General features: G+C 36.8%; 2 protein-coding genes and 1 non-coding gene across 3 annotated transcripts; 2 read left to right on the plus strand and 1 right to left on the minus strand.

Annotated features, from left to right (window-relative positions):
• Positions 1–1,731: 1,731 nt before the first annotated feature.
• Positions 1,732–1,842, minus strand: trnal-caa (transfer RNA leucine (anticodon CAA)). Its single transcript has 2 exons — positions 1,805–1,842; positions 1,732–1,777 (listed from the first exon to the last, which is right to left on the minus strand). It is a non-coding gene; the product is annotated as a tRNA-Leu (tRNA).
• A 296-nt stretch (positions 1,843–2,138) lies between these two features.
• Positions 2,139–3,223, plus strand: cox7b (cytochrome c oxidase subunit 7B). Its single transcript, XM_055180766.2, has 3 exons — positions 2,139–2,296; positions 2,824–2,945; positions 3,019–3,223. Exons 1-3 carry the CDS (start codon positions 2,260–2,262, stop codon positions 3,094–3,096), a joined length of 237 nt encoding a protein of 78 aa, XP_055036741.1. The 5' UTR covers positions 2,139–2,259; the 3' UTR covers positions 3,097–3,223.
• A 1,254-nt stretch (positions 3,224–4,477) lies between these two features.
• pgk1 (phosphoglycerate kinase 1) lies at positions 4,478–17,384 on the plus strand. Its single transcript, XM_073871119.1, has 10 exons — positions 4,478–4,636; positions 8,685–8,735; positions 9,083–9,238; positions 9,544–9,688; positions 11,602–11,702; positions 11,790–11,912; positions 12,873–12,987; positions 15,710–15,889; positions 16,420–16,597; positions 16,678–17,384. Exons 1-10 carry the CDS (start codon positions 4,572–4,574, stop codon positions 16,815–16,817), a joined length of 1,254 nt encoding a protein of 417 aa, XP_073727220.1. The 5' UTR covers positions 4,478–4,571; the 3' UTR covers positions 16,818–17,384.
• The last annotated feature ends 1,309 nt before the right edge of the window (positions 17,385–18,693 follow it).

Raw genomic sequence — 18,693 nt, forward strand, 5'->3', positions numbered from 1 at the left:
TGTGTGATGCATATTTAAAAATCATTTTTATTTTTTTGCTACTAAGTATCAAACATATAAGAAACCTTTACTCTACTCAACTATATTTTTGATTGAATATATGTACTCTTTACTCCACTACATTTGGCCTTTATGCGCCAAATGAGGCTACTCCACATGAACTGGAAAGAAGCTTGCTGAATGTCAGCTGTTTCAAATCAATTAAAGGGATAGTTCACTCCAGAATGAAATTTTTTGATTAATTACTCATCCTCATGTTTCACACCCGTAAGAACTTTGTTCATTTTCTGAACAGAAACTTAAGATATTTTTGATGAAATTCGAGAAATTTCTGAGTCCCATTGATGGCAACACAACTACCGAGTTCAAGGCTCAGAAACTCCTGATTTTTAAACTTCATTTTATGAAGTGACAAGAATATCTTTGGTTTGCAAAAGAGCTTGTGTCTATGTGCTTGTGGTGCTTGGAGACTGTTGTGGCTAGAAAGGATACAGCAAATGCAGAACTCTTTTGAAATTTCACCGAAGGAATGCTTTTTATCCTAATCCTACACCCAAACCTAACCCTAAACCCTTACATTTTACTGGATTTAGGCCATAGCTGTATCCCATCTAGCCAGAACCACAGTGTCATCCTAATCCCACCCTCAGGCATACATCCAACATCTGTGGAGATTTTGGCGTTTGCTGTATCTCTTCTAGCCATAACTGTTGGAGATTGACAGGAGAAATTAAGGAATTGATATTGATTTATCCGTGTTTTGTTCTGTCATGGTTGAAAGGCTATTGTGTTGTTAATTGTGATTTAATGAAAGATCAAGGTGTTCAATTTCATTTCTATTTAAAGAAATAAACCCTTAACAAATCAACAGTTTTTGTTTTTGACATACATATCTTTTGGTATTATTTCTTGGCCTAGTGCATATTTGAACGCACATTCAGTATAAGTAAAATACTCAAGTACTGTTAGAATATAATACTTTAGGACTTTTACTCGAGTTCTATTAGAATTAGTGACTTGTATCTTGTACTCGAGGATGGTTTTTAGGTACTTTTTACACCTCTGAAATAAAATGAGTGGCAATGAAAAGAAGCCAAATTGTAAAATTCTAAAAAATATTTAATAAAAGAAACGTTTTGCAGAGAAAAAAAAATGAAAGAGAAAAAATCTCAGGACTCTGGCTCAGAAAGGAAGGAACTTTTTTCTTCAACACAATTTTTCTATATAGACCCTTTTACAGCTCACGTGAAATAGCCTGCGCGCACATTAAGCAACAGAAGTGGTGTTAATCGGTTATTCCCTATTGGTTCTAACGTGTTAGCTACTCGGAAAGTTTATTTAAACGGTTTCCCAGCATCAAAATGTCTGGTTGTTTCGTTTGGTTGCACCATTATAATATACTAATTTACGTATATATATCTGGCAACTTTATTTTTGGCCATCTGCTAACAACGTCTATCCAAACGGATCTGGTAGCTGTGTTGAAAAAGTTGATAAGTCAGCTTTTTAAAATAACTTTGTCTGTCTGTGTTGCTGCACTGCGATTCTTACCGTTGCCTAAATGCGCGCGCATATGCTGTCATCATTGTGTACAAACAGTAAAAGGGTCTAGTGAAATTATTTCTGAACTCAAAGCTAAAGCTTTTTTTATGTATTTTGAATGTGTCTGTTTCGTGTAATAAATGTATTAATATTATTGTAATATAACAACATAATTTTGAAAAAAGGTTATGTCAGAAGTGGGATTTGAACCCACGCCTCCATTCGGAGACCAGAATACCCGATTGTTCGGAAGGGTACAACCCTTGAGTCTGGCGCCTTAGACCACTCGGCCATCCTGACATATCTGAAAGAAGTATTTGTAATCGTCCTATATAAATGATATGTGCGCGTATACACGTCACTATAAATCTAAAAGTGTGATTAGTGAATTTTTTAAAAACATATTTAAGTATGGCGGCAAAAGTATGGATACAATGGTGTCTAACTTACTCAAAATAAATTATTTCCGTATACTTAAAATCATTCCATTTAATATTGGGTTATCATTAAACCGCTTTATTTAAAACTAATATATTAAACTATTTTGAAATATCTAGCAATTTTTGTTACTTAATATTAAACCAATGTCGTATTTCCAGATCGTCTCTAGCGCATGCGCACAGGTCTCTCTCGGCTATTTCCGCTCTTCTCCATTTTGTTCCTGCCATTCAGTTCAAGGGTATTAGCACGCGCAGTTGAAAGTGCCCGGACATCGTCATGTTTCGTTTCGCCAAGGCTGCCCTGAACCTCAGTGGTAAGACAAAATTCATAGTAGATGAATAACCCTTTATTGAGGTTTACAGTGGTTTGCATTTGTTTAAATTGGGGCCTTTAAACTGACCGCTTGTTCCTTGTATGCTAGCATTTGGATGTAGCATTAGGATGAAATACTTTCCTACGTCATTAATATGTGTATACGTGTTTGTACATTAATTTGTTTTGACCATCCATCTTTAAAGAAGTTGTACTTGCTTTTATTGTAATCAAGTGATTGTCATACACAACCCTAAATATATAAATCTGTCACCATATTACCCATAAAGCTTACAGTTTTAGTTAATGTGACTCATAAAAATACAGCAATTGCAAAATCAGTAACTTACCTCTGTAAAAGTGATGTCCATTGGCTTTAACTTTGTTGTATTTGTGTACATGAACATAGAAAGGTCATGGAGTTTTATATTGGGAGTATAATTTCACTGTGATTGTTTTGTTTTTCCTAATAGAAGATGTTTTGACTAAACATTTTTATACTCTGGAAACCCTTTTCCTTTGCAACAGGTCAAAGTGCCCGCCAGGTTGCTGTGAGACAAAAGTCTGATCTATCCCATGAATTTCATGCCAAGTATGGAGCCCCATTGCTGATTGCTGGAATCACATTTTGTACAGCTGTTTGGGGATATGTAAGTGACAACAAACACATCAGTAACTCTTTGTGTAATTGTTGTTCTTATACATGTAATAATGTTTTTGCAGGTGATCACATCAACAGGCATTGCATGGAACCTGTCACCGGTAGGCAAGGTGCAGCCCAAGGAATGGAAGGAGCAATAAATCTGAAAACGCAGAAATAACATTCTGAACTTTTCCACTTTACAAATGGAGACCATTTTCACCTAATCCAGTTATGTTGCTGTCTTGGCATGTCTGTAAAAATTGAATAAATTAAGTATAAATCTTACACTTTGTGATTGCTTCATATTCAAATTTTGTTTAAATGAGGTGCCATTTATTCATAAAGCCAATTGCTGGATCAATTGGACATGTATTTTAACATTACATTAGATGTTAATAGTTTGATTTGAATCAATATTACACACTTATGTACAATGGTTGTTCAAGTTAACCGGGACTTTTGTCTTATAAGAGACAAATTCTGGTTTAACTTGAGTGACCCTTGTATGTTATAGATACGTGCATAAATATTTGTATATTTTGTATGTATTTTATTATCTGAACTTGTATTCTACCATCAGGTATATAAATGGTTTTCAAACTAGGGGGCGATATAGTTCCTTTGGGGTACCAGTTTTATTACAATGTATAAAATTATCATAATATTCTGTGTAATTAAACCTCAGAAAAAATAATTTAATAGGTTTTGTTTTATTCAAATTCTAGGTTTGAGATTGATTATGTCATGAATTTTCTTTAGGGGGACCGTAAAGGGATGCATGGGATGTGTTGCTTGCAGAAAATTTTGAGAACCACTGAGATATGTTAAAGGGATAGTTCACCCAAAAATAAAAATTCTGTCATTTCACACTGTCATGTTGTTGCAAACCTGTGTAGATGTATTTGTTTTGAGGAACATGAAGGAAGATATTTTGAGCAATGTTTGTAACCAAACCAATCTGAGGCCCCATTGACTTCCGTGGTAGGATAAAGAATACTATGGAAGTGAATGGGGTTCATGATACATTCCTCAAAATATCTTCCTTTGTGTTCATCAGAACAAAGAAATGTATGCAGGTTTGTAACAACATGAGAGTGAGTAAATGATGACAGAATTTTTCTTTTTTGGGTGAACTATCCCTTTAAGAATCTACAGGGACTTACAATGTCACATGTAGGACTTTTGCTATAAATAGCCAATTGATTTTTTTAAGTAGGACTATTAGTCTATGTTTGCATTTAGATTATATACAGATATTTAAAGATGAAATGTAACTTTACAAAACTTACATAGGGAAATAAATCATTTACTATTTTTTTTATCTGAAAGTTATTGAACTGAGAATATACAGACCTGACAGAGCTTAGAATTGTATGCTGCTGTGTTTGCAGGAATGCGGGCATCAAAATTACAACACGCTTCTGTTGACACATCCTATGTCCTTAGATACACTAGATTGATCGACAATCTCATTATCCAATGAGCGCTTTATTTCCTACGCGTACCTCAACTAGTCCCGCCCACTCAGTGTGCATCAGCATCAAGCTAAGGTCATTCTCATTCGGGAACTCAATCTCATACCCAGCAGCAGCACACGAGCGAGGAAGAGTTTTACTGCAAGTCTACAGCCACCATGTCTCTATCAAACAAACTCACTTTGGACAAGGTGGATGTGAAGGGGAAGCGCGTGATTATGAGGTAGGTGTGAATCGTCAACGTTGAAATACGAAGGAAGCTTCCAAAACGTTCCGTTATTCAAACACATCGATAACGTTACCCTTCAATTTTAAGTGCTAAGTGAATATATGACAAGCTACCATGATGTATTGGCATCGATTACGGTTATGTGAATGAACTAAAACGCTAAACCGTTCAATCATTGATAACCGGAAGTGTATCTGTCACGCGTCACGTTTTAGAAATCCCAGATACGTGCAGGATGGCATATATACCAAGAGCACGCACATCATATACTGACTGTCTGTTGCGTTACCCTGGTGATTTTCTGTGATGGTAGATATTCAATGCAAAATTGACCATAGACGCCATAAAAATGTCTTGGTGAAACGATACCACCCTACAAATGTCAAATGGTCATTTATTTTTGTATCACACCGGCAACCTGTGCGTTTTTACATTCCAGACTGTTTAAGGTTTAGCTTTACCCCGTTTCATGGGTTAGCACCCCATGGTTGTTTTATACATGTATAAAGTATGCACACTAGTTTAATGGCAGGTTCGTACTCGTTAGGTTGGGTGCCCACACTTGCTCTGGAATTTTCTTATTATATACATAATTAAAGATTATTTGTAATTTATGTCTTTTAACAGACTCTTCATCGTAGATGTTTTAACATAAATTACCTTTAGTATTCAACACGCTGTCTAAAACCCAAAGGCCTGCCAGGAAGTCTTTGGCCTCGGTCCACATTGTCAGCCAATGCGCAGTTCTTTCATTGAACCCAGCCCCGCCCACTCTCTGTGATTCATAATCAAAATCTTCCAATGAAGCTTTTTGGTTGACTCATTTGTAGACTTTTTGGGTTTTGTTCAAATGTCTAACCATAGTTTTAACAGTTGTAATGGCTTGCACCCAGTTCGCATCTGTTGTGAGGTGCTTATCAAATCTGATTTTGTGACCCACTGCCTTGTGAGTTTTTAATATCGCTTAATAAGCTTGTGCAAAATGATCTATAACTGTGCTTTTTATCCTGATTCATTTTACAGAAGAATGGGGACCTTAGTATTACATAATACACAGTTGTCATGGTGACCGTGTGAACGTGCAGTAGTGTGTGTGCTCCTAGTGGACCATAGACGGGGATTATTTAGGCTGCGTCCGAAAACTCAAGACAGTGACTCGTTGTCTCGCTGCCTCATGAGGAAATGACTTCGGAGGCATGAAGGCAGCTCAGAGAAAGACTTTCGGACACACTTCAAAGGCAGCGTGTTTGAAATATAAACAGAGAGCGCCTTTGTGATAACTAATCACATATTTAAAAACTACAATACTAATTTCTCACTAGAAATGCAAGTAAAAGGTAGCCTGACGTTGTCATACTCAATTCTAGTCAGAATTTGAGTCTGATACCGCTCCATTGACCTAAAATTATGAGGCGTGTCTCAACCGAAAAATGCCTCTGCACTCAATTGGATAGACATACGACCAATCAGAGCAACGGAGTGTGTGATGTTGAAATGGCGTCTTTAGCAGCCTGACCGAACTGCTAGTAATTTCGCTACAATGATACTAACATCATTGTAATTATACTAAGTCTGAGTTAGCGAAGGTACATCAACACCTACTATGTTTACAACATTTCATTTATATCACAACATTAAGTATTTACTAAGTCATACAGTAAGATCTCTTACCATTTGTACGTTAGGTGAACTTCATCCACGACGATAGCTACCCATTACGTTGGCTTGAAAAATATCGGAGCCTAGCATGTCCCTCCACTTATTCAGCAGTCACGATTCCAGGCTTCCGAAAAGAAGCTGGCAACGACCGCTAATTATATCCATCTCGTCGTGCACACCGAGTTGCATCGCCATGATACCCATTTCAGTTGCTTCTTTAACTTTGTCCTCCATAGGAAGGACGGCGAAAACATAAACAAATGCCTTGATCGCGTTTCTCTGTTCCTCTTTTTAAATCAATGCTCTGTCGATATCTTTTAGGACAGACTCAATGTCAGAATCCACACATCTGAATTCACCAGCGGCAGCCATTTCATTGTAAACAGATTGAACACACGCGCTCTTTGGTGACGTGGTTGATACGTTACTGTTGATCATCTGTCCATCATCGTATAAAGCCCGCCCTCACAATTTGATTCGTCGGCCGGTTTTGGTATTCGCATAGTAGCTCCTCAACGGTGAATCCCCAGACCGATCTTCCCCGTTTTTCAAATTGTGGTGGGCGGGGCTAAGATCGGCTGGCACCCAGGCTAATTAAAAGGTCTAAAAAGTAAAAATCTACCTTTATTTACACTAAATTTGTTCTCCAGTCGCTTCCTTGGCCACAATTTTATTTTTTGAACTCGACCAGGCTCGACCAATCGCATTCTTATCATCTCAGGAGACAGGAAGTAAACCTAACTGCGGACATGCCTTGATGCCTTCCTGCCTTGGAAAGCTGCCTCAGAAGGCAGCAATTTAGAGTTTTCGGACGCAGCCTTAATAGTTGTTGACTCAACATTCTACATTGCTAATTTGCTATGCTTATAAAACATAATTGAGAAGCTTTTAAATGGGACATATAATGAAATTATGACTGAAAATAAGTGCTATAATTGGGTCTTCTATCAACCTGGAAAATGTGAAAAGGAACAATCCAGTAACTTAGTTTTGGTAACTTTCTTTGCATATATGTAAAAAAATAGGTTATTGAAATTTAGCTCTCCTTGTGATGTCAGAAGGGGTTCTTATTATAATGATACCACCCTCTAATCTGCACTGTCCAACCACGGGACTGTCATTTAGTGCAGAGAGAGGGAGAGAGAAAATAATTGACGGCACAATTGAGTTTCAATTTCAGCAAACAAACTGCCATTATGGCAATCAGTGTTTGCATTTCATCAGCTCATTTGCATTTAAAAGGACACACCCGATACGACACATTTTTGCTACAAAGTGGCAATTTTAATATGCTATAATTAATTATATATGGTATTTTGAGCTAAAACTTCACATACCTACTCTGGGGACACCCAAAGATTTATTTTACATTTTAAAAAGTGAAATGTCCCCTTTAAATAATAGTTAAAAGATTAGTTTTATTCAATGCATTTAGATTTAAAACATTGTTTATTAAAATTTTAATTTATATATTGTAAATTAAGGGTTATACATTTTAACTGAATATAAAAAATGAATTGAAGAGCTCAGATGCAAAACCCTGTCAAGTGCATCTGTCATGTTTTCTTGTATGATTTTTTTTTATACAACTCTTAATGTATTCTGGCAACAAACCGGTACCTCTGAATGACCTGAAGTCGCAATTAAGCAGATTTTAACCAAAATTATTTGATGAATATATAATACATGCTGAGAGCATTTGGTAATATTATTATCTCATTTTTTTTATGTAAGTGGCGTTTAGGGTGTGTGTGCACACCAAAGCTTTTAAATGCAGCTAAAAATGCCTGGTGGACGCCAACTGCCAGCTTTTTTCACCCAAAGTTGAATATTTGTCAATTCTCGGTGATCAGCAATGAGTGCAGAAAAACCACTGCGCTGGGCGTGACAAAAAAACACCAACTGCTGGCTTTTTTTGAAAAGCGCAGCGCTTCCATTGGAAACAATTGGAAACACGCCTGCCGCCTGCGTAATTAAGTCTTTAGGATTTAGCATAGTCAATAACAGGGGGCCTCAAAAAAACTTCCAAGGGGGCCTCAGTATTACCTAAAATGTTAATAATAAGACAGAACAATTAAATAAACTAAAATTCTAATCATTTTTAATGGTTTAGTTATTTTTGTAACAAATATACATCTGTCTAGTTTTGCCAAGCTCCAGAATATTGTGTATGGTAAAAAAATGTGTTGGGCCTTGATGTGAAAAAGGTTCAAAACCCTTGGGATTCAGCTTGGAAAAGTTGTCTTACTAGTTATTCTTACTCTCACAGTTTAAAATTATTTCTATGGATGATATTATGTTTGACATAATTGCAACATTTTTTGTAGGTAATGCATTTGAAGTCAGCTGACATTATTGACGTTATTTTGTCTCTTTTCTATAGGGTTGACTTCAATGTCCCCATGAAGGACAAGACAATAACAAATAACCAGAGGTGGGCTATTCATTTTATACCAATATTGTTGTATAAAGGTTCATTAATACCTTAAAATGATTGTAATCATGACATGCAAAGTTTATACTCTGAACTGTTCATGTTAGTTTCTTTCTCAATGGATCCATGATGCGCCATTGGTGATAATGATGATGATAATAATAAAAATAAATAATCAAATGAAATGTATTCATGTTTGTATTAAATGGTAATATCTGCATGATATAAATGCACCACAAATCAACTACTAAAATTATATGTAAAATCATTATATTTAATTGACTTGATTAAATAATGTCATGTTGGCCCCTTTCTATTAGTATCTAACAAAATCTATATATGCTCAGAATCAAGGCTGCGGTCCCATCCATCAAGCACTGTTTGGACAATGGAGCTAAAGCTGTAGTCCTGATGAGTCACTTGGGTCGACCTGATGGTGTCCCAATGCCAGACAAATACTCTCTGGGGCCCGTTGCTGCAGAACTCAAGAGCCTGCTGGGAAAGTAAGAGAGCTATGACAGTTACAATACCCAACACGTGCTTCTTAACCTACACATATTTACACGGGTATTTAAATCTTGGTTATTAATAACCTTAACCTTTAGCACTTGGGGAAATCACTCCACATCTGTTTGACAACAGGGATGAAGTTGCATGTGTTTTTTACATAAACGCTAGTAATTTATGAAGTACAGAATACTCAAAGTGACATCTTAATAGTAATGCATTTTTCAGTGATATACAATTTGCTGTTCACATGTCTGCACTGATCTATATTAAATTTCTTCTGTCACTTTTGTCTCTGAAGAGATGTTCAGTTCCTGAAGGACTGCGTGGGTCCAGAAGTTGAAAAGGCTTGTGCAGACCCACCGGCAGGTTCTGTCATTCTGCTGGAGAACCTGCGGTTCCACGTGGCCGAAGAGGGCAAAGGCAAAGACGCATCGGGTAACAAGGTCAGTTTTCGGGCAGAGGCTACTTTAAAGTGCATCTAGTACAGTAGGAACAGTGGCTTGAAATGAAATTGATGGACGCTTACTTTTACACTACTAACTATTTAAGTTGCAAGTAGCTAATAAGCTTTAAAACAGGTCGTGCAAGTGAAATATCCACAAAGAAAAGTTTGCTACTCTCAAAGGCCAGAGGTGGCTGTGATACTGTATACAGAGATACTGTATACAGTTGACCCCATTGACATTTGTGGGAAGGTCATATCTGTCCATGTGGCTTTTATGGTCCTCATGGCCCTGATTGGAATGCATGCTGGCAAAGAGAGAAGGGAGGAAGGACGGGGTGGGGACAGAAAATGGGAAACTGCCATGGTCTCGCATGCGAATACAGTAAACTTGGTCCCTGGGATTTTATTGGCACCTTTGCAGCGTTTAATTTACTATTAGGGATGCATATCAATTAATCGCGATTAATCTATAGCAGATTAAAAGTTTTTGTTTACATCATATATGTGTGTGAACTGTGTATAATAATTATGTATATATAAATATGCACACATGCATGTATAATTTTAAGAAAAAAATATATTTATATATTAAGTATTTATATTTATATATAATATAAATTATACATAAATATACAAATGTATATACACATGTAAACATTGCTTAAATATATACATGCATGTGTGTGCATTTAACTATACAAAGTTATTATACACAGTTCACACACATATATGATGTAAACAAAAACTTTTATTCTGCTATAGATTAATCGCGATTAATTGATATGCATCCCTATTTACTATAGTTCAAGTTTCATGAACTTTGAGTGCTTTTGGACAGAAGTAACATGATCATGATTAAATGAATATAGAGTTTTCTCCATTAGGTTCTTCTGTAACCCTTTTTATTTTTACTATACTTTAAGAGCGATTGTAAGTCATTTTATGTAGTAAATTAAAGGGACACTCCACTTTTTTGGGAAATGGGCTTATTTTCCAGCTCCTCTAGGGTTAAACAAATTTTTACCGTTTTGGAATCCATTCAGCTGAACTCTGCGTCTGGCGGTACGACTTTTAGCATAGCTTAGCATAATCAATTGAATCTGATTAGACCATTAGCATCGCACTAAAAAAATAACCAAAGAGTTTTGATATTTTTCCTATTTAAAACTTGACTCTTCTGTAGGGACATCGTGTACTAAGACCGACGGAAAATTAAAAGTTGAGGTTTACTAGTCAGATATGTCTGGAACTATACTCTCATTCTGGCGTAATAATCAAGGACTTTGTTTTGCTGTAACATGGCTGCAGGGGGGCGCAATGATATTACGCGGTGCTCCTTGGTAACTTTCAATAGCAGGGGACTATTTTTGGGCACTGCATAATATCATGAGTATAGTTCCTAGCCATATCAGCATAGAAAAGCGCAACTTTTAATTTTCCGTCAATCTTAGAGTCAAGTTTTAAATAGAAAAAAATATCAAAACTTTAGTTATTTTTGAGCGCGATGCTAGTGGTAGCGTCAGACCCGGAGATCAGCTGAATGGATTCCAAAGCGGTAAAAATCAAATGTTTAACTCTAGGGAAGCTGGAAAATTAGCATTTTTTTAAAAGTGGAATGCCCCTTTAAAATGGATGCATTAGAAACTTCTGCTTCATGACCCTTTATATCCAGTTTGGGTCATTTTCTAATAAAATGTTAAGTCACTTATCTTTGTTTTTACTTAAAGAGCACAATACATAAGAATTTTCAATTAAAGGGGACATATAATTATAAGAATGTTACAGGGCTGTCATAGATGGGCCATAATTTTTACCCATTTAAAGTAATAAGTGTTTTATGTCTAGTTAAATGTTTTAATCTGCAGTTGACATCATAATTATAAGCTAATAAGTGATTTTGATAATTTTTAGACCAAAGCAAGTCAGGCGGAAATCGATTCTTTCCGCGCCTCCCTGTCTAAGCTGGGTGACGTCTACATCAATGATGCCTTTGGAACTGCACACAGGGCACATAGCTCCATGGTTGCTTTATTACAAAAAATAGTATTAGTCTACTAAAGAAAGATTGGTCAAGTTAATTGTTTTCATATCACTCGCTTCAGCTCCATGGTTGGAGTGAACCTCCCTCAGAAGGCAGCTGGTTTTCTGATGAAGAAGGAGCTGGACTACTTTGCCATGGCCCTTGAGAAACCCCAAAGACCTTTCCTGGCCATCCTCGGAGGGTGAGACATTTTGGTTTTAGAGATAAAAGGTCCTTATAATCACAGACAGAGGCGAGAGAAAGAAAACTGGGGCTGAATTTTTAAAGTAAAGGTTCACCAGATATACTGAACTGCTAATGCACTAAAAAAATATTATTAGATAATGTACTGGGAGCAAGAACCCTGCAGTAAGCATTAATGACACTCCAAAAATACTTTCGTTCATGTGGTTATGCAATAAACATATGTGACAGTGAGTTTGATCTAGTGATGAAACATGCTCTGTAAAGCAGTTTGTCCATTTAGGGCTACTGTAGAAACATGGCAGCGCAAAATGGCGATTTCCATGGAAGGGGGCCCATGGTGTATGTAGATAAAACAGCTCATTCTAACGTAATATAAACAATACAGTTCATTATATAAGGTCTTTATACACCACTGATAGTTATGTATATTGCATACACTGTCAAGCGATTCTTCTAAAGGTTACACAGTGCACCTTTAAACGTTTATTAATCCCATCCTCTTCACTTTACATTTAAAATGGATTAATTTATGTGCCAAGCCAACAGGTAAAGGAATACGGTCAGTCAAAATAATCAAGTGCCAAGTCCTCTTGTGGAAATAGAGACTCCAGTGTTAATGATTTGCATTGTTGCACAACATCCACACATACTATGTATTTTTTTGCTTGTGAAAGCAAAAAGCATTCATTGGTTATTACTAACTTGCAATGATTACATTACGTGTGTGGTTTGTCCCAATAACAAAGTTCACTGAAGCAATTGACCCACTGATAAGCCATAATGCATTCGTTCAATAGGACTATAAGATCTGTTTGTGGTCTAATAAAGTTTTTACTCCTTACTCTTTCCTTGTGGAGTAAGAAGCTTAAATTGCATTATTATGAAATGTAAAATGAATGAAAATGGACAATGTAGTGTAAATACTTTATTTGACTCGGTCTTTTAATGTTTACAGGGCTAAGGTCAAAGATAAGATTCAGCTGATCAACAACATGTTGGATCAAGTGAATGAGATGATCATTGGTGGAGGAATGGCATTTACCTTCCTCAAGGTTCTTAACAACATGGAGGTGAGTGAACTGAGGTTACCAAAGCCAAACCTCCAAAGAAATCTAATTCCAGCTGTCTGCAAAGGTTATGAAATGTGTTATAAAAATTTATTGATTTTATTCATCCATCAACATGCAAATCCTAGATGTATAGGACTTTTATTCCTTGTGCTGCGTACACACCAAATGTGAAGCATTGCGTTCCTTACTCTAGATTACTTGCGGGATTTAACTTCGTGTCATACGAATCTAATCGTGTCTATCAGCATCTATTTACGTCTTTACATTGACTTTGTATGTAATGTACTCGTGCAAATTGTTGAATTCACATTTGGTGTGTACTCCCCATATGCCGCGTACACACCAAACGCTAATGTTGCGTTTACACCAGCCACGGTAGGGCGGCAAAAACGCGCTATTCGCGCGTAGTTGGCCGCGTGAACATTTGAGTTCACTCACTTCATTTACGTATGAAAGCCGCGTGTGAAATTCTAGTCATTCGAGAAATTCACGGGGAAATTCGCATCATGGGAGGGGCTTCTGCAACTCCGCCACTCCGCTCGCTTCCTGTAATTACGTCACTACTACAGCAAAGTCCTCATTGGTTAACGTGGCGGATTTTTCAACTCGCGCGTTTCCCGCGGCAACACTTAATTCAGTATCAGTAAGCACGGCGCGAATGGCGCGAAATGAACGGGTGGGGCGTTCTGCGCATTCGCGCCACGCTTACTGCATGTACCGTCCCGCAGGATAATAATAATCCACGTGTAATCGCGTCTTTGCATTGACATGTAAATCACCCGCGCTTGCCGCCTCTACCGCTGCTGGTGTAAACGCAGCATAAGTCATTCCCATCGTCCCACATCTGTTTGCTCTTCTGTGTATACACCAAAAGCGAAGCATCGCGTTCCTTACTTTAGATTACTTGGGTGATTCCCACGAAAACTTGGTTTTAAAAATGTCAAGCATGAAAATGTAAAAATTGCTTAAATTTACTTTTTTTCCCACCAGACATTGAAAAACAAAGTCTGGAGTAAATGGGAACATTAATTTAAAAACTTTTACTTATTTAACACTTTTTGTAACATAATTTAAAAAATTAGTCCTAAAAAATCTCATTACCGCAACAGTCAGAAAACATCAACACTGACATATTTTCAAAATGACATGACAAACCTGAAAGAACATAATTTGGAGATTCTGCACATGCATTTAAAATCAAAGTATTATGCTTCTATTAATTAAATTAACATTTAATAAGCATCTGTTGCGGTAATGATAATCAAAATGTTGTGTAAGCATTCTGACAAGACAATATTTCAAATTACTGTAAAAAAATGATCTTACCTGGTAGCCATCTTGAAGTAACTGGTCCATGTGCTTGGTCACTCAAAATCAAACTTTATTAAAATTCTGTATGTGTGCTTAAACTGTTCTCAAAAAGTGTTGCGAAGGATGAGAACATCAGGCATGGACACATCATTTTCCTAATTTTTCTTCATTATTATTATACATGAATATTCAGTAAATATTTTTTCTGTCATCTAAAGTAGTCTAGCAAAACATCAATTTATTTTTTTTCTTAATATTTTTGTGTTAATTTGATTAAATTACAACATAACGCATGTTCAAACACAGCCGGACACATTGCGGTAATGAGAATTTCAGCAGAAAATGAGATAACATTTCCAATTATAAATTCTTATGTTGAAATCACACATTGTGCAAGGTAGAACACATTTTACACATATTACACATTTTAAAGCTAAAATCATTAGTGCCGTGGTGTTTCAATGGTTTCGTGAGAATCACCCACTTGCAGGTTTTAACTTTGTCTCATGTAAATGTTTTGCTTCCGTTGAATATTTTCAACTTGCATGAAGACACGTTTAAGGCGAATAGCGTGTTTTCGCATCATGACTTTGCGTCATTCGCACTGCCCTACGCAAGCTCGCGTCTGTTTGCGTCTCGCAAATTGTTGAATTCGCATTTGATGTGTATGCCCCATTATGCGGCCTACTTCGAGTTTGGTGTGTGTTGCTTTACTCCCTCTAGATTTTCACTTGAATATTTGTTGAATATTTCCAACTTGCGCAAATATGCGCGTGTTTGCACGGCAATTGCGCCGCTCTATTCGCAATTGTTGCACCATTTGCATCATCTCGCACAAGTTTGCGTCAATTCGCGTCTTTGCATTGACGTAGTTGAATTTGTGTTTGGTGTGTACACCCCATTAGACCAATGGTTCATCAACTTTTATCCCATAACCCACTTAGACGGGTATAATTTATCTCAGGGCTCACAAAAATATTTTTTTATAAAAAATACAGAAAAAAGATTTAGAAATACAATAAAATTGCTTTCTTTTAGAAGAGAGTAGTTTATATTTCATTGTCATTGTATGAATAAAATGTAAGTTTAATTGCAGTCTCAAAATACCTGATATCAAAACTATTGCCATTAATAAGACAAAATGGTTTTTGTGTGATTCACTACAGCACTAAAACAAAGTGACTTTGCGTGACCCCTCCTAATCCCACTGTGCGACCCTGACCCACAGTTTGTAAACTGCTGCCTTGCATGAATCCTAAATTATAATGCCGTTGTGTATATCATCCACAAGGGGGTCCGCTTATTCACTTTTTTATTGCTTTGTCATCCAATGTATTGCAGATTCTTTACTGAGGCACTTGTAACATCTTACCACTTGTAGTTTTATAATATTTTCTTTTGTGATGTTCAGATCGGCACATCCCTGTATGATGAAGAGGGTGCCAAAATTGTGAAAGACCTGATGGCTAAGGCCGAGAAAAATGGAGTGAAGATCGCACTTCCGGTTGACTTTATCACTGCTGACAAGTTTGATGAGAAGGCCACGACCGGGACTGCCACAGTAGCAGATGGTATTCCAGCCGGATGGATGGTAAGACATGCACATAATAATTGACGGATGCAGGGATGACATATTTTTAACCCGGAAGTTAGCAGGACACTGGTTCCCTCGTAAAAAATTACCATTTATTTTTTCTATATACTTATCATAAAAAAGAAGCAAAAGTTCAATACACTTGCATGTTTTATGCAACAAGATAAACTTCATAGATGAATACAAATTTTATTAATTTTGAAGTGCAAATGTCTTTACTAGAAATATAATAAGCCGAATTTTGTTTTCAAAATTCACAAGTTGTGTTAATCTGTGAAGACTAACTTGTTGGACAAATCGTGTAAGTGTCATAAACTTTTATTAAACACAGAGCTTATTTTATGCGATAATACAGAAGTCTATGGGTCACATGAAAAGTGTCCCGCTAAATTCTGGATTAGCCTACAACAAAACATCATCTCTGCTGCACTCTATAAGGTTTCCCTGTTTAACTTAAAATAATAAATGATTCATTTTGTCACACAACTTTCTCTGTACCTAATTGTTTTGGTTACCGTTCTATCCAGGGTTTGGACTGTGGTCCCGAGAGCTCAAAGCTCTTTGCTGAGGCTGTAGCCAGAGCCAAGCAGATTGTTTGGAACGGACCTGTCGGTGTATTCGAGTGGGAAAACTTCGCTCATGGAACCAAAAGCTTGATGGACAAAGTTGTGGAAGTGACCAAAAAAGGCTGCGTCACCATCATTGGTAAGAATTTCACAAAATATCACAAAACGTCAAACTTCATCACTCGATTTATAACTCAACTCATCTTTGTTTTTTTTCAGGTGGAGGAGACACAGCGACATGCTGTGCCAAGTGGGACACAGAGGACAAGGTTAGTCATGTGAGCACAGGGGGCGGAGCCAGTCTGGAGCTGCTGGAGGGTAAAGTGTTGCCTGGGGTTGATGCCCTCAGCAACGTATAAACGCTCAAACCCTCTCCTGCCGGAGGTTTGGTACTCATCATCTCCCAAAAAGCAATCAACCTTAATCACTCAGCGTTTGTTCAGTGTGATACAAATGATGGCACCTGTTCTCTCTGTGGACAGCTAACAGTATGCTGTGCTCATGTTTGCTCATACACATTCAGATCATCCACTCGCTTTCTATCAAATTATCTAACGGGGACATAATTTCTCAAATTATGTTTTTAGGAGAGATAAGGAGACCAGTTGTTACTGTTATTTTTGAGAGATGGGTCATTTGTTTTTCCTGCTCAAGTGTTGATGTCATCCCATTACAGTTTGAATGTACGTATTCTGTCTGTAAAGCTTTTTTGTGTGATGTAACTGTAGATGAGATATTTAATATTTGTCCCTCATAGATGTTGAGTAAATATATATAAAACTGTAGACACTTTGCTCCCCATATGGCACTTGTCATCTTTGACCTGCAGCTTATGAGATAGATGTTCCTCACTGGAAATATTATGATAGGCCCAGGCAGTCTGATGTGGTATAACAACAAAAAATAATAAAAATATGAAAACATTATATTTGGTCAGATTCATTTTGTGTGTTGATAGATTATAAGATACAACAAATGTTGAACTTATTTTGTATTGCAATTCTTATTTCTTATTCTACTAAAAACACCAGATTATTAAAATTAAGGTTCAAAAAGTGAATGTAACATCACTGTTATGCATTTTCACCACACAGGGGCGCTCAATTATAATGTGTAGACTACACTGAGAAGAAAGCACACTATGAAGTCAACATGTGTCTGCACAGAGGTGTAAATTAAAAGAGCATGGTTTTTTGTGTATGGATGTAGTTTTGTAGGTGTCTACAGAATAAAACAAAAGCTTTTTCAATTTTGGAACTCGTTTGCGCATGCGTGTTGCTTAATTCAATCACACAGAATGTGAACATCCGTTTTCATTTAAAGACACTTTCCATTATCACAAATGAAGGTATTTGATTGATTCAGAGATGCTAATTGTTGCTTACAGTATAAATGCATAATCGTATTTTTTAGGTACAAAAAATAATAAATATTTGTATGGGTTTGATCTTCGTAGTAAAATTTATAAACCCCAGGACAAACATTTCCATTGAACTATATTAGACCGTTACTTCATCAAACAAAAGTAAAGCTCGGCCTTAGTTTCTATTCATCTTAGAAAATGAGAAAGGATAGAGGTAGGGTGTGCTATTGTTTATTTAGTGAAAGGCAACTTTTAAGCACATATAGTTGATGTCATGCCACCTTCATTAAGCTTTTACAAATGCAACTATGTGCTTTTGTTGTGCAGATGTTCTCATAATACAAGGAAATGTTGAAGAGCAACTCTTTTTGTGTCACAGGTGCATAAAAGTCATTTGTGGGTCTCATTGGCATACATGGGCATGGGGCTATGTTTTAAAACGCATTAATAGATCTGCATTACTTAACAAAAACACCTGCAAAGATAAGATTAACATTTTTTGATAGATGTTTATTACAGAAAGATATGGAAAAATACATCGAATCTATTAAAAGTATGTTCCTGGAGGCAACACATGACGGGTTCCCGATCTTAAGATGAACAAAAGCTTTTTGTCTTGTTTTCGCCTGAGCGGCGTTTCTCAAAGCCAACAGAAAGGCAAGAACAATCCGGAGGAGGGCTCTCCTAGCTTTGCAAAAACTCTTTGGATTGCCTTAAACTCTCTAAGCGAGGGGGATTGTGTTTTTTTTTTTTTTTTTGCAGGGCGTACGGGTTCTTTTAAGTAGGCGTCACTAGACTTGACATCAAAGTACCGCGAGAGCGATTAGGAAGCTGGACTTTCGAAATTCTCTCGCGTTACTCTGATGTCATAA

This window comes from Misgurnus anguillicaudatus, chromosome 9, assembly GCF_027580225.2.
Source record: "Misgurnus anguillicaudatus chromosome 9, ASM2758022v2, whole genome shotgun sequence".
Taxonomy (NCBI): domain Eukaryota; kingdom Metazoa; phylum Chordata; class Actinopteri; order Cypriniformes; family Cobitidae; genus Misgurnus; species Misgurnus anguillicaudatus.